At 57.3% G+C, this 13365-nt stretch overlaps 1 protein-coding gene across 1 annotated transcript in view; it reads right to left on the bottom strand.

The window, feature by feature from the left end:
- Positions 1-425: 425 nt before the first annotated feature.
- Positions 426-13365, bottom strand: part of TMPRSS9 (transmembrane serine protease 9) — a gene marked incomplete at both ends in the record, with an annotated part of 30454 nt that continues 17514 nt past the window's right edge. Inside the window, 10 exons of the mRNA XM_082836235.1 lie at positions 426-587; positions 1069-1205; positions 1342-1607; positions 2292-2463; positions 4512-4908; positions 7671-7807; positions 8314-8585; positions 9013-9184; positions 10521-10839; positions 11595-11731. Of these exons, the coding sequence (XP_082692361.1) occupies positions 426-587; positions 1069-1205; positions 1342-1607; positions 2292-2463; positions 4512-4908; positions 7671-7807; positions 8314-8585; positions 9013-9184; positions 10521-10839; positions 11595-11731 (2171 nt within the window). The remainder of the gene's footprint in view (positions 588-1068; positions 1206-1341; positions 1608-2291; positions 2464-4511; positions 4909-7670; positions 7808-8313; positions 8586-9012; positions 9185-10520; positions 10840-11594; positions 11732-13365) is intronic.

Here is a 13365-nt window from a genome sequence, read left to right on the forward strand (position 1 = left end):
CCCCTCTAGGGCCTCTGTGGGGACTGAGCCTCAGCGCCCCCCTCCCCTTCTTTCCCGAGCACTCCTGGGTTCCCGGGTGACAGGGAGCGTCGGTCACATAAAAGGGAGCCTCGAAGGTGAGGCTGCCCAAGGCTGGGGGTGGCCCTCTCCGGGAAGGCCTCCCCGCCCCCATCTTTCCTCCCACCTCCGGGCCCTGGCTGAGGGGCGGGCAGTCGTCGTTTCTGTGACATGGAGGGCTGAGCCAGCGGGCTGCAGACGAGGGGCTGTGTTTATTGGAACAAAATACGCAGTTAGATTGCACCCCAGTTAACGCACAACCCCTCCACCCCCCGCCTGCCACCTGGACCCCCTCGTCTGGAAGGGTGGCCGGCTGGTTCCTGCCACCTTCGCGTCGCTGGTCCCAGGCCTGGGCAGCCGTTTGGCGGTCACTCTTGGATGTTCTGCCCGATCCAACCTCTCACAGCAGCCACCCGGGTGTAGACGCCTGGGAACTGGGGTCGCCCACAGCCGTAACCCCAGCTGGTGACCCCAGTTAGCACCCACCGGCCAGAGGGCTCCCTGCAGGCCAGGGGTCCCCCAGCGTCACCCTGAGGAAAGGAGAGAAGAGAGGAAAGGAACTCAGAGAAGGCAGTACCTCCCCGGCAGCAGCCAGGGGTGGGCTGGCCTGATCTGCGTGCTCCTGGGCCACCACGGGAGTGTCACCTGGGCTCCCCCTGTGACCCCAGCTAGTGGCTTCCTCTGTGAGCCTCACCCGTATTATCTGGGAAATTGGTTCAGTGCTCGGGTGAGCGTTCATCTGCCTGGCAGACACTGGTGGGCACCCGCCTGGCGGTCCAGGAGCAGAACCGGGCCTCAGCCCACAGCCTCCGCCCGGCCTGCTCCTGACCCTCTGAGGGGTGGGGGAGGGTGCAGTGGGGGGAATGCCGGCTTCTTAGGGGTGTCCACGAAGTGGCTGTCCAGTGGAAACTCGGAGACCCAAAAGGTGCCCTGTTTGATCTAACTGAGGAAGCGCACCGCAGGGTGGGGCCTGGCTCGCGGAGCCCCGGTCCAGTTGCACAGTGCGCTCACCGAGCAGCTGTCCACGCCGCCCTGTGGGAAGCCCGCGCACAGCATGCGGCTGCTGATCTGCACCGGGTAGAAGCGGCGGCACGTCTGCTCGCTGAGGAGGCGCACGGCCGCCTTCTGCAGTTGCCGCGCCATCGAGCCTGCGGGCGAGAAGGGACCTGGTGGGCCCGCGCCCTCCCTGCGCCGTTGGGACTCCCGATGGGGGTGCAGGCGGGGTCCTTCCCGACGCCCCCGGACCCTTAACCCTCGGGGGGCGGGGGGCCCATCCGCGCCTACCTCCCTCGCGCACGGAGCCCCAGCCGGTGATGACGCAGCGCGCGCCGTCGGGGGGCCGAGGCGCGGGCTCGGGCAGGCAGATGGGCCGCACCAGGCGGCTGCGGCGCACGGGCCCCGCCAGCTCCAGCAGCGCCACGTCGTAGTCCAGCGTGTAGAGGTTGTAGAAGGGGTGCTTGTGGATGCGCGCCACGCGCTCCAGCTGCCCCTCAGCGCCGCTCAGGAACGGCGTGCCCAGGAAGGCCGCCCACTGCTTGGGGTCCCCGTAGCTGCGGGACGTCGGGGACAAGCGTCCGCCCGGGTCCCCGCACCCCGGCGCTGCTCGCCCGGGGCTCCCCGGCACCCTGCCCCGCGGGGGCTGCGTCCGCGGTCGGCTGGGGAAACCTCAGATCGGGCACTTGACCTCGGTTGAGTCGTCCCTTTGTCCTAGAACAGCAGGGAGGACGAGGGGGGGCCCCCGCGCCTGAACGCGCCCAGCCGGCCCCCAGGCACTGAGGTGACCCTACAAGCTGTGTCCATTTCCACCTAATATTACGGCTCTCCCGCCTGCCCACCCGCTGTGAGCTCGGCACCGCGAGGCGCATCCTGAGCCGGGTTTCTCCGTGGAGGGCAGGCCCCTGGCCTGGTCCTCCTACTGCGCACCCTGCCAGGAAGGGGACTCCCCACTGGGTCCCCTTCCAAGGGTGGTGCCAGTCCGAGCAGGATGGCTAGGGATGGAGGTGTCCCGCTGGCCCGGAGCCGCCCCGTTTGGTGGGGGTCGGGCACTGGACTTCGCCCCGCTGCCCTGTGTGGCCAGGGGAGGGCTGTGCGGAAGAGGGTATGGCCAGGGGCAGCGGGTGTCGGGAAAGGGCTTTGCAGGCAAAGGCGCGGAGGCGCCACACCCTGAGTTTTTGGGCTACGATTGGGTCCCGGTGAACCACGGACACGGGCCATTCGGGGCGGGCGGGACTCACACGTCAAAGCAGTGCGCTGCCGACAGCAGCCACCTCTCGGCCACCAGCACGGCCCCGCAGCGGTGCTCCCGCCGCCGTAGCCACAGGCTCACCTGCCACGGCCACTCCCCGCGGCCCGCGGCGCTGCCGCCCACGATCCTGGTCAGCGTTGCTGCTGGCGCCAGGCCGCAGTCTGCGGGAGAGGCGGGCATGGGTCGGCGGTCAGACCACGCCTCCTCCACGCAGACCGCCCAGTTTCGCCCCTGCGCGCAGTCCTGGTTAGCGGCGCCTGGGAGCAGGGAGTGGGGTGGGAGACCCACCTCGGGGAAACGCCTTCCCCCAGGGACCCTGAGCCTGGCGCTTGGTCCTACAAACGAGCCTCTTCTGGGCTTTTCTCCGATAATGCATTTAAGTTTGGTTCCTGTAACCTCAGCCTTGGGGCCTCACCTCCCCAGCTGGGGGCCAGGCCAGCATCCCGTCGCTCCCCACTCCTCCCAGGCCTCTTTCAGGCCCCTAGGAGCCAAGTTCCCTGCTGCCCCAGGGCCTTTGCACACCCCAGCTGCTTCCCAGGAGGCCCTGCCTGGTCTCACCAGCTCATGGCACTGGTTGGTCTTCCTGGACGCCCTGTCAGGGGCTCTTTACCTGGGTCTAGTGACCCAGTGTCCTTCCCAGGGTAGTCCCTCCGTTCTGTGACAGACACCCTTCCCCACCTGCAGCACCCTCGGAACACAAGAGTAGGAAGACCAAACGGGTAGCTCCGAGGAGTGCTGCAGGGACCACCGTCAGCACCCGGGGCGGGGGGGGGGGGGGGCGCACACTCAGGTACACATCTGATAATTCCCACAGGCTGTTTTCCAGCTCCACAGCTAGTGCCCCCTCCCCAGCCCTGTCTCCCACCAGCCAGCCGCCTCCCCTGCCCTCCATGGTCGGGGAAGGCCCTCCTGTCCCCACACCGAACAATATGTGCCGTGTCAGGAACCCTCCTCCACCTCCTGGCCCCCACGTTGAGAACTATAGCTACTGGAAAAGGAATAATCACCAGGCTGGAGGCCCGACCCAGAGACAGCCGGCTGCAGAGTTAACAAGAACCAGTATTTCTCCCAAGGACACGCTGCAGCTGTAAAGTATCAAAACGCCCCCTCCTCTGAGTATCCCTGCTGGACGGGCAGGGGCAGCGAGTTCCCCCTGCGCCTGGAGGATCTCAGTCACAGAGACTGTGCCCCGATTTCCAGCCCAGTCCAGCACCTCAGCTGAGGGGTCTCTGGGCTGGACTTTCTTGTGGTACCCGGAGAGGCACCATGTCCAGACCCCTGGCACGTGGTCTGCTTTGCTCTGAGCCGGTCAAACTCTGCTTCCTCTCAGCGTCCCCTCCACCCCTCTGCCCCGGATCCCACAGCGCCTGCCTCTCCCTCTGTTTGGTGAGCCGCCCCTTGGTTCTCTGGTGTGCGCTGCCTTGCTGCAGCGAGCCCGTAACCCTGACTTTGTGGGTGCAGGTCTGTGTCTGGGGACTTGGGCTGACTGGGCCAGCCTCTGTGTGAATGTGGGGGGCGACGAAGGGCGGGGAACAGAAGCCGGGCCCCGTTCTAAGCTTGGTGCCCGGGACACTGGACGGCATCTATCTGAGCCATAGGAACTTGCCTACATTAGATGGGGCCTTACTTCTGACCCAGAAATAGGGCGGTTTCCTATGGTTCTGATGAACATTTAATAAAAATGAACTCACATCTCAGACGCAAGCTCAGGGCCATGTTCTCTGTCTCATCTGTCAGCCAGTTACTGCCCTGTTGTACCCCCCTCAGGTCTGTGGGACCAGCCGTTAACGTGTGCATCTGCCCTGTCAGTGCCGGGTCCCTGCCGTCGGGGCCTACGATGGTCTGACTTGTGTCCCCTCCAAAATTCGTAAGTGGAAGCCCCTGACCCCCAGAACCTCAGGATGGGACTTTTGGAGATGGGGCCTTTAAAGAGACGATTAAAGTAAAATGAGGTTCGGGTGGCCCTAATCCAGCATGACTGGTGTCCGTATAATAAGAGGAGATTAGGACACAGACACCCACAGAGGGGAGACCACATGAGGATGCGGGGAGAAGATGGCCGTCCTCACACCCGAGGAGAGAGGCCTCAGAGGACTCCAGCCCTGCCGACACCATCTCCACCCCCCAGACTGGGACGCTGTGACAGCAGCCCTAGCAGGTGACACAGGACTCCCGCCACCCACCCACGTCACTCCATTTCTCTGGGTACCTGGTAGCTGGGAGCCCACAGTGGTCTCCGTGGCGTGTGGAGGTGGTGTCTGTTCCCTAGTGGTGGTGGTCATGGCTGTGGTGGTCCTGTTGGCAGGTTGGCTGGTCACCCTGCTGGTGGCCCAGGGGGTGGGTCTGCTGGCCACGACCCCCAGGACCGTGAGGCCAGCCGTCGTCCTGGCAGGGTGACTGCTGGTGGGCGTCCTCGTGGTGGACGGCGGAGGCGTGGAGAGGGAGTGGGAGGACATGATGGCGAGGATCCAGCCCTTCAGCCGGGTGATGCGGGTGTACACGCCTGGCTTCTTGGCCTGAGCACAGCCGATGCCCCAGCTCACAATCCCTGCCAGATAGAACACGCCAGGCGTCTCCTCACAGGCCAGGGGTCCCCCAGAGTCACCCTGAAAAGGAAGGACAGAGGGCCACTGACCATACCGGCATCCTCTCTGCAGAGGCACCGCCAGGCACCCTCTCTGCAGAGGCACCGCCAGGCGCTCCCGTGCTGCCATGAGTGGGAGAAACTCCTCAGCAGAGCTGGACACGCACAGGACCTCAGCAGGACGGGCCTCACGCCCGCGTGGGGCTGTGAGACCTTGTGTGACCTTGAGCAAGTCACCTCTCTCTGAGCCTGGATTGCTCTTACTTTTGCATTGGAGACAAAACAAAACAGCAGAAAACCCTAAAGAAAACTCTCCTGGGCAAGAATATACAATGGGAAAAAGACAGTCTCTTCAGCAAGTGGTGTTGGGAAAGCAGGACAGCCGCATGTAGATCAGTGAAGTTAGAACACCCTCACGCCATGCACAAAAATAAACTCAGAATGGCTTAAAGACTAAATGTAAGCCGTGACACCGTAAAACACCTAGGAGAGAGCATAGGCAAAACATTCACTGACATAAATCGCGCCAATGTTTTCTTAGGTCAGTCTCCCAAGGCAATAGAAATAAAAGCAAAAATAAACAAATGGGACCTAATCAAACTTACAAGTGTTTGCACAGCAAAAGACACCATAAAAAAAAAAAGATAAGACAGCCTACGGAATGGGAGAAAATACTTGCAAACGATGCAACCGACAAGGGCTTAATCTCCAAAATATACAAACACCTCACACAACTCAATAACAAAAAAACCAAACAGCCCAGTCGAAAAACGGGCAGAAGATCTGAGTAGACATTTCTCTAAAGAAGACATACAGATGGCCAACAGGCACATGAGACGATGCTCAACATCGCTAATTATTACAGAAATGCAAATCGAAACTACTATGAGGTACCACCTCATGCTGAGAAAAGGGAACCCTCCTACACTGTTGGTGGGAATGTAAGTTGGTGCAGCCACTGTGGAGAACAGTGTGGAGGTTCCTTAAAAAACTACAAGTAGGGACTTCCCTGGCGGTCCAGTGGTTAGGACTCCATGCTTCCACTACAGGGGGCATGGGTTCGATCCCTGGTCGGGGAACTAAGATCCCGCATGCTGTGCGGCGCAGCCCCAAAAAAACTAAAAATAGAGTTGCCATATGATCCATCAATCTCACTCCTGGGCATATATCTGGAAAAGACAAAAAATTTAATTCAGGGCTTCCCTGGTGGCACAGTGGTTGAGAGTCCGCCTGCCGATGCAGTGGGACACGGGTTCGTGCGCCGGTCCGGGAAGATCCCACGTGCCGCGGAGCGGCTGGGCCCGTGAGCCATGGCCGCTGAGCCTGCGCGTCCGGAGCCTATGCTCCGCAACGGGAGAGGCCACAACAGTGAGAGGCCCGCGTACCGCAAAAAAAAAAAAAAAAAAAAAAAAAAAAAAAAAAATTAATTCAAAATGATATATGCCCCCCAACATTCACAGCAGCACTATTTACAGTAGCCAAGACATGGAAGCAACCTAAATGTCCATCAACAGATGAACGGACAAAGAAGATGTGGTACATTTGTACAACGGAATATTACTCAGCCATAAAAAAGAATGAAATAATGCCATTTGCAAAAACATGGATGGACCTAGAGATTACCATACTAAGCAAAGTGAGTCAGGAAGAGAACAACAAATACCATATGATATCACTTACATGTAGAATCTAAAATATGACACAAATTAACTTATTTGTGAAACAGAAACAGACTCACACAGAGAACAGACCTGTGGTTGCCAAAGGGGAAGGGGAGGGGGGAGGGTAAATTAGGAATTTGGGATTAACAGATACACACTAACTATATATAAAATAGATAAACAACAAGGCTTTACTGTATAGCACAAGGAACTATATTCAATATCTTGAAATAAACTAATGGAAAAGAATATATATATATATGCATATACATACAGACATATAACTGAGTCACTTTGCTGTACACCAGAAACTAACACAACATTGTAAGTAAACTATACTTCAGTAAAATAAAAAAAATTTAAAGCATGATGTGCTGTAGGTTTCCATTATATGTCTATCATAGGATTAGAATTTTTTAATTTTTAAATTAAAAATGTTGTTAAAAACTATCAGATGCTTTTTTCTGTGATTTTGACAATTATCCAGTTTCTCCCCTTCAGTGTACTAATGCAATGAATAGCATTAATGGATTGTCTTGTGTGGAGCCAAACTTTTTATGACATCAACTCACTTTGGTTGTGATGTGTTTCCCTTATAACACATACTCTGCTGGCTTGAATTTGCTAATGTTTTATTAAGGGTTTTTTCATCTGTGCTTCTAAGTAAGACTGGCCTATGCATTTCCTTTTAAAAAATGTTTTTTTCTTTGTTTTTTTGCCATGTCACACGGCTTGTGGGATCTTAGTTCCCCAACCGGGGATTGAACCCAGGCTACGGCAGTGAAAGCGCCAAGCCTGACCGCTGGACCACCAGGGAGCTCCCTGAATTTCTTCACCTCTGTGTTTCTCTGGCCTTGATAGCAGGGTTCAGCTAGCTTCTTTTTAGGTTCTGGAGCTGATTTGCTTCCCCTTAAAAATGGGTCAGCCACGTGTCAAGTGTGACAGGGTGGTCATATACGTACTCATGTGTGATTAGCTTTTCTTCAGTTAACATATACGAGACAGCTTTTAAAATCAGTGTGTACATATCTTGTGTAGATCTACCACATACTTTGAAACTGCTGCCTCATCTTCTGTTTGGACGTATCACGATCTCTCTAAACCGGGTCCCTCCTGGACTCACCTGGCAGGAGTCAACCTTGCCCTCCAGGAACCCCGCACAGATCATCCTGTCCGTGAGCGAGAAGTTGTAGAGGGCGCTGCATGCCTTCTGGTCTATGATGCCCACGGATGCCCGCTGCAGGAGGTCAGGCTTGGTGGCTGCCAGGACAAGGAGACCACCCCCGAGGGCCACTTACACGGGGACCACTGTTCAGTAGCCGGCTTCACTCTGACCACAACCCCAGAGGGAGGCGCCATCCCCGTCCTACAGGCCAAGGCCCGAGGCCCACGGCCTTGCAGGGATGTAAAGTCACCCTAGAATCTCACCACTGTCCCTGAGCGGCTTCCCTAGCACCCTGGGTGACCTGCAAGGGGGCTACTCTGAGGTCTCAAAGGGAAGCACAAGGGTCCCCCAACTTTTTTCATAAAGGGCCACAGAGTAAATGTGTTCTGCTCTACAGGCCAGACAGCCTGTTGGGACCACTCGGCTCTGCTTTTGTAGCAGGAAAGCCGCCCGGGGCTATCAGTGAGCGAGTGGGCGTGGCTGCGTGCCAGTAAACCTTTATTTATAAAAAGCAGCCGCACTGGGCGAGTTAGTGGAGAGGTGAGTGGTCTGCGGGCGGTGGGACCAGAGCCCCGGGCGGGGGTGGAGGGCGGAGGCTCACCGTTTCCCTCCTGCGTGTTGCCCCATCCAGAGATCACGCACTTGCGGCCCACGGGGAACTTCTGGATGGCCAGGGGCAGGCAGACAGGCTGCACGTACTTGTTGAAGACCAGGGGCCTGGCCAGCTCCAGCACGGCCACGTCGAAGTCCAGGATGCTGGGATTGTACTGGGGGTGCAGCACCGCCCGCCTGAGCCCCATCTTCACGGGGCTCCCGCCGACGCCCGAGAGGGACGCGGTGCCCAGGTGGGCCCGCACCAGCTCCACCTTTGTGCTGCCGGGAAGGGGCCGCTCAGACTCCCTGCCGCCCCCCGGGCACCGGGCAGAGCTGCGGGACCCAGGCCCCGGGGAGGGCACCACGAGACCGTGGGCAAGGCAGGGAGCCCCCCCGGGCCTCATTCCCTTCTGGGACAAGAAGGCATGAGAGACCCCCACGGCTTTGTGACAATCAGAGGTCAATGCCACCTGCCCCCCCAACTCGGCCCCTCTGTGTCCCTCACAGACCAGCTCGACGGGATCCTCCCAGAAGCCACTCCCCAGAGCCCCCTACTTCTTCACGCTGCCCCCCATCCGCCCCCTACCCCGCACCCCGCAGCTGGACGTGACCCTGGCCACGTGCTGGGTCCTAAGTGGTCTCTGCATGCACGGGGATTTGATGGTGGGGGGACCCGGTGATGACGGGGGAGCCGAGGGGGCCTTACTGGTTGAAGCAGTGGGCGGCAGACAGCAGCCAGCGGTCCCCCACCACGGTGGCTCCACAGAAGTGCCGGGAACCCTCCTTCAGGCTGACCTGCCAGGGCACCTCCCCGGAGGCGGCCCCGAGCCCGCCCACGATCCGGGTGGGCTTCTCCAGCGCCGGCCTGGCCCCGCACTCTGCGGGGACGAGACAGGAGGGCCCGCGCATCTCAGCCCGCTCGGCGGGCGGCGGGACCACCCTGGTTCCAGAGGGGCCTCGGGACACAGGGCACAGCCTCCGGGCTCTGGCTGGGCCAGGGCACAACCATCCCGTCACACACGTGAAGAGATCGAGGCTTAAAGGAGCCCTAAGGTCTCAAGTACAAGTACGCGGCCCAGCTGGGGGGATATGGGCGAAAAAGAAGATAAAATCACAGCAGCCCTGTTCCCACCAGTGAAAATCACAGCAGCCCTGTCCCCACCAGTGTCAGCACGGCAGACACAGGCCACAGCCCGGGCGGCTCTGGACAAAGGCAGAGTCGGGCCGTTACGGGCTTGGGGGCAGGGTGGGTGCAGGCGACTTTAAATGAGGCACAGTTAAACAACTACACTCCAATAAAAAATTTTAAAAAAATAAATAATAAAATAAGCAGAAAAAAATGAAAAGAAGTTAATTTGATACTCATTTCCACAGGCAAAAACAATATATCACAATTTTTTCATTTTTGTTACATATAACTTTTTCTATATTATGTGTTGTGCGATGTCTATTTGATTGTATGCACGTGTGTGTACCCCTGTGTACGTGTGTCTTTAGCAATATATCTTTGGCCAGGTACACAGTACTCTGGAAAACTGGTATGTACTTAACATAAATCATGTATTCTTTCTAATGGGAGTGTACTTTACTATTCTTTCCTACTCTTTATTTTTCAATATTTGATAAAGATGGGAAGCACATCTTAATTGACTTTGCATACCACTGTCTGTCAGAATTTCACGTTATTAATTACAATATAAGTCTTGAATTGTTAAATGATTGAGTAGGAGCAGCCAAGAATAAAGGAGATTTTTGTGTTAAAAAAACAAAAACAAAAAAAGAGGCAGAGTTTCGACTGGCTTTGAGCCTCGCAGGTCTGTGGGACCACAAAGGCGGATCAGTGTCAGATCCAGGCAGTGACTGGACCTGGGTCCTCGGAAACCACAGAGTCGAGACAGGTGGAGAAGTTGAGTGCTTCGTGTGGGTGCTCGTGTCTGCGGTGACCCCAGGTCAGTCGCTCTCCCACCCCGGCCCCGTCGTCACGGTCACTGGCCTCTTGCTGACCCTTCGGATATTCTGAGTACACCCTCCTCCAGGCCGGCAGTAGGTGTCATCAGGCAGTAAATGTGAAAACAGCCTTTGCCCGGGCATCTGACAGACATCACTAATCAATCACCTATCTCTTCCCCCACAGACAGCTTCGGAAAGCCAGTACCAATCCACCCAACCCCGCACGGAGCGGACACCCACTTCTGCTGTCTCCCCAGAAAGTACCTTGTGGCTTAGATGCAGTGGCTGCGTCGAGAGGCACGGCGCTGGGGGCCAGCGTGGGCCTGGTGGGTGTGTTGGCCACCGGGCTCTGTGGGCTGGTGGGCCAGGCGGTGCTGGGGATGGCCGGGGCAGGAGCCGCCGTGGGGGCCAGAGGCTTGCTTGCAGCGGCAATGGCCTCCAGGATCCAGTCACGCAGCCTGGTCACTCGGGCGTACACCCCCGGACGCCGGGCTTCTGCACAGCCGATTCCCCAGCTCACGATGCCGGCCAGGAAGAACCTTCCGGAGGGCTCCTCGCAGACCAGGGGGCCCCCCGAGTCGCCCTGGGAGACAAAGGCACACCCTCAGGAGGGGTCGGGGCTCCGTGGCTGCAGCCGGTCCCAATCCCAGAGCCACAGGGTCAGAGGAGGAGCCCTGGTTGGGGGCCTTCTCCCCACGCGCTCACGGAGCACATGTGGGCTGATACCTCCTCACATCTCGGAACCTCAGACTTCTCTTCTAAAAAAATAAAATAGGACAGTTGGACTATGAGATCTCTAAGACCTCTTTCAGTTCTACCACTGGCAGTTAAAAACCCAACCCAAATAAACAGTATCCCCTCCTCTCCTTAGCCCAGCAGACCCTGGGTAATGTCACCAGTGGCTTAGGAACCTCCAGTCATGCGGCGTCCTCCTGCAGGGCCGCATCTGCCCTCACTCATCCTGTCTTGCTATCCTTTGCCTTCTCCTCACACCCAGCTCACCGCGACTCTTTCATCCTTAAACACAAGCTCTCTCTCACTATTTCCCGCTGTTTTCTCCAGCTTCTGGCTCTGATGTGGCACCCTGAGCGCATGTAGCAGCCGCTCCCCACCCACCAGGCCTTAGAAAGGAGAGCAAAGATATAAATTAAAAGAAAAAGGAAATCCACAGCCATGTGACAAACCAAGCAGAGGAAATTTAGGTGGTGGACCAGCAACAGAAGACTCCCCCTTCCGGGGAGAGGGGAACCTCGGGCGGAAACCTGGGGGCCTTTCCCCTCAGGGGCTGGCAAGGCGGCGTCTGGGGCCTCTGGCTTCTTTCCCAGGCACCGGGCTCACCTGGCAGGAATCCACCTTCCCATCCAGGTAGCCAGCACACAGCATCCTGTCGGTGAGCGAGTGGCCATACAGGCTAGCGCACAGGGCCTGGTCCAGCAGCTCCACGGTGGCTTTCTGCAGCATCTCCGGCTTGACCACTGCCCAGCATGGGGAGAGACAAGCAGGGTGAGCACTCCAGGACCCTGGCAGCCACCCCGAGCCAGGAGGCTGAGCTTCCGTTTCCCCAGCTGCGGTGGAGCTGCTGCAGCCCTAGATCAGAAATGAGCCAGGTCCATCAATGCCCACTGACCACCCTCTTGGCCTGGACAGCTAAGTGGCAAGACTAGGCTCCTCCCCTCCCCTCCCCAAACCTGCCCGCCCTGAGCTCCCCCTTACCTGCTGGAATCTTTTCTTAGTCCAGCCGTAGCCCCATCTTGGCTAAACATTAAATCAGATTACGTAACCTTTTCCTCAAATGCTCCAGGGTGTCCCCCCCCCCCCCCCCGCCCAGCTCAATCCAAATACCCAAGCTTGGACCACCTACCCTGGCACCCCAGGCCCTTTGCACATGCCGTTCTGGCTGCCTAGAATGCTTGTCCCTGCAGAATCTGTCCGCCTTCCTCCTCTCATCTCCTATTTTAAATTGCAGCCCCCCCCCCAACCCCGGCCTTATTTTTCTCCATTCTGTACATCACCATTTGCCACTTATCTTGTTCATTATCTACTGCCCCCTGGAATTGTTCTGTCTGGGTATGGTAGCCACTGCCCACGTGAGGCTATTTAAATGCAGATGGAAATTCATTACAATGAAGTGAAATGTAAAACTCAGTTTCTTGGTAGCGCTAGCCCGTGTCCTAGGGCTGCCGGCCCCCGTTGTGGATGGCACAGATGTGGCTTGTGTCCACCACTGAGGGAAGTTTTATTGGGAGGCGCTGGTCTGGACTGGGGGCTCCATGTGAACAGGGGTTTCTGTCTGATTTGCTTCCTGCCCAGTCCCTGGAGTAGGAAGCCTGGTCTTAGCTGAAGTGTCACCATCTCAGGCCCTTTCCTAAAGCTGTCCCCGCCCCCAACTCATTTTTCCTACTGGTTTCCTTCCCAGCATTTATCACCATCAGGTTACAGTCGATATGAGGCAGTTCTGTTCTATAAAATGACCCATACACTGAATCAGTGAACACTGCCCCACTGCCCCGGGGGTTACACGGGGTCAGGTTCCTGAGAGCCTCCGGTCACAGCCGATCCGTACGTACATAACCTCATGATGGTACGTGTGTTTCTGCTTAAAGACACTTCACTTAACATACACTGTTGATTCGTTACCACTGAGCTCACAGCCCACAGCGCTGTAACTCTTGCCTGAACGAAGCTCATCTAACACACGTACTTTCTGCCCATTAGGCACATCCCAGCCCTCCTGCACTTAGGACGCTAGCCAGCACTTCAGCTCTACGCTTGGGGCCTGTTTAGATTTTGTGAAACTTGCCACAAAAAGCACAAAAATGCAGAAAAAAAAAGTGGCAGTAAATAGACCACGAAAAGGACACTGGTTTCCAGTCTGAGCTGAACCAAGAGGCAGGGTGTTGCCCAGCTCCACCTCAGCTGGGAACGACTCAAATTGCACAACAGGGAACAATCACAGATTCCCCCCACGAGTATCCACTTGGGGAGACAAATGAATTTTAGCGAGGAGGCGAATTCGCAAATACAGAATCCGCGGCTAATGAGGCCGGACTGCGTGTTGCTTGCTTGGCTGGGCTTTGCTGGCTGCCTGGAGAGGCTGCGGGTGGTATGG

Source organism: Leucopleurus acutus, assembly GCF_964270905.1.
Source record: "Leucopleurus acutus genome assembly, chromosome: 3".
NCBI lineage: Eukaryota > Metazoa > Chordata > Mammalia > Artiodactyla > Delphinidae > Leucopleurus > Leucopleurus acutus.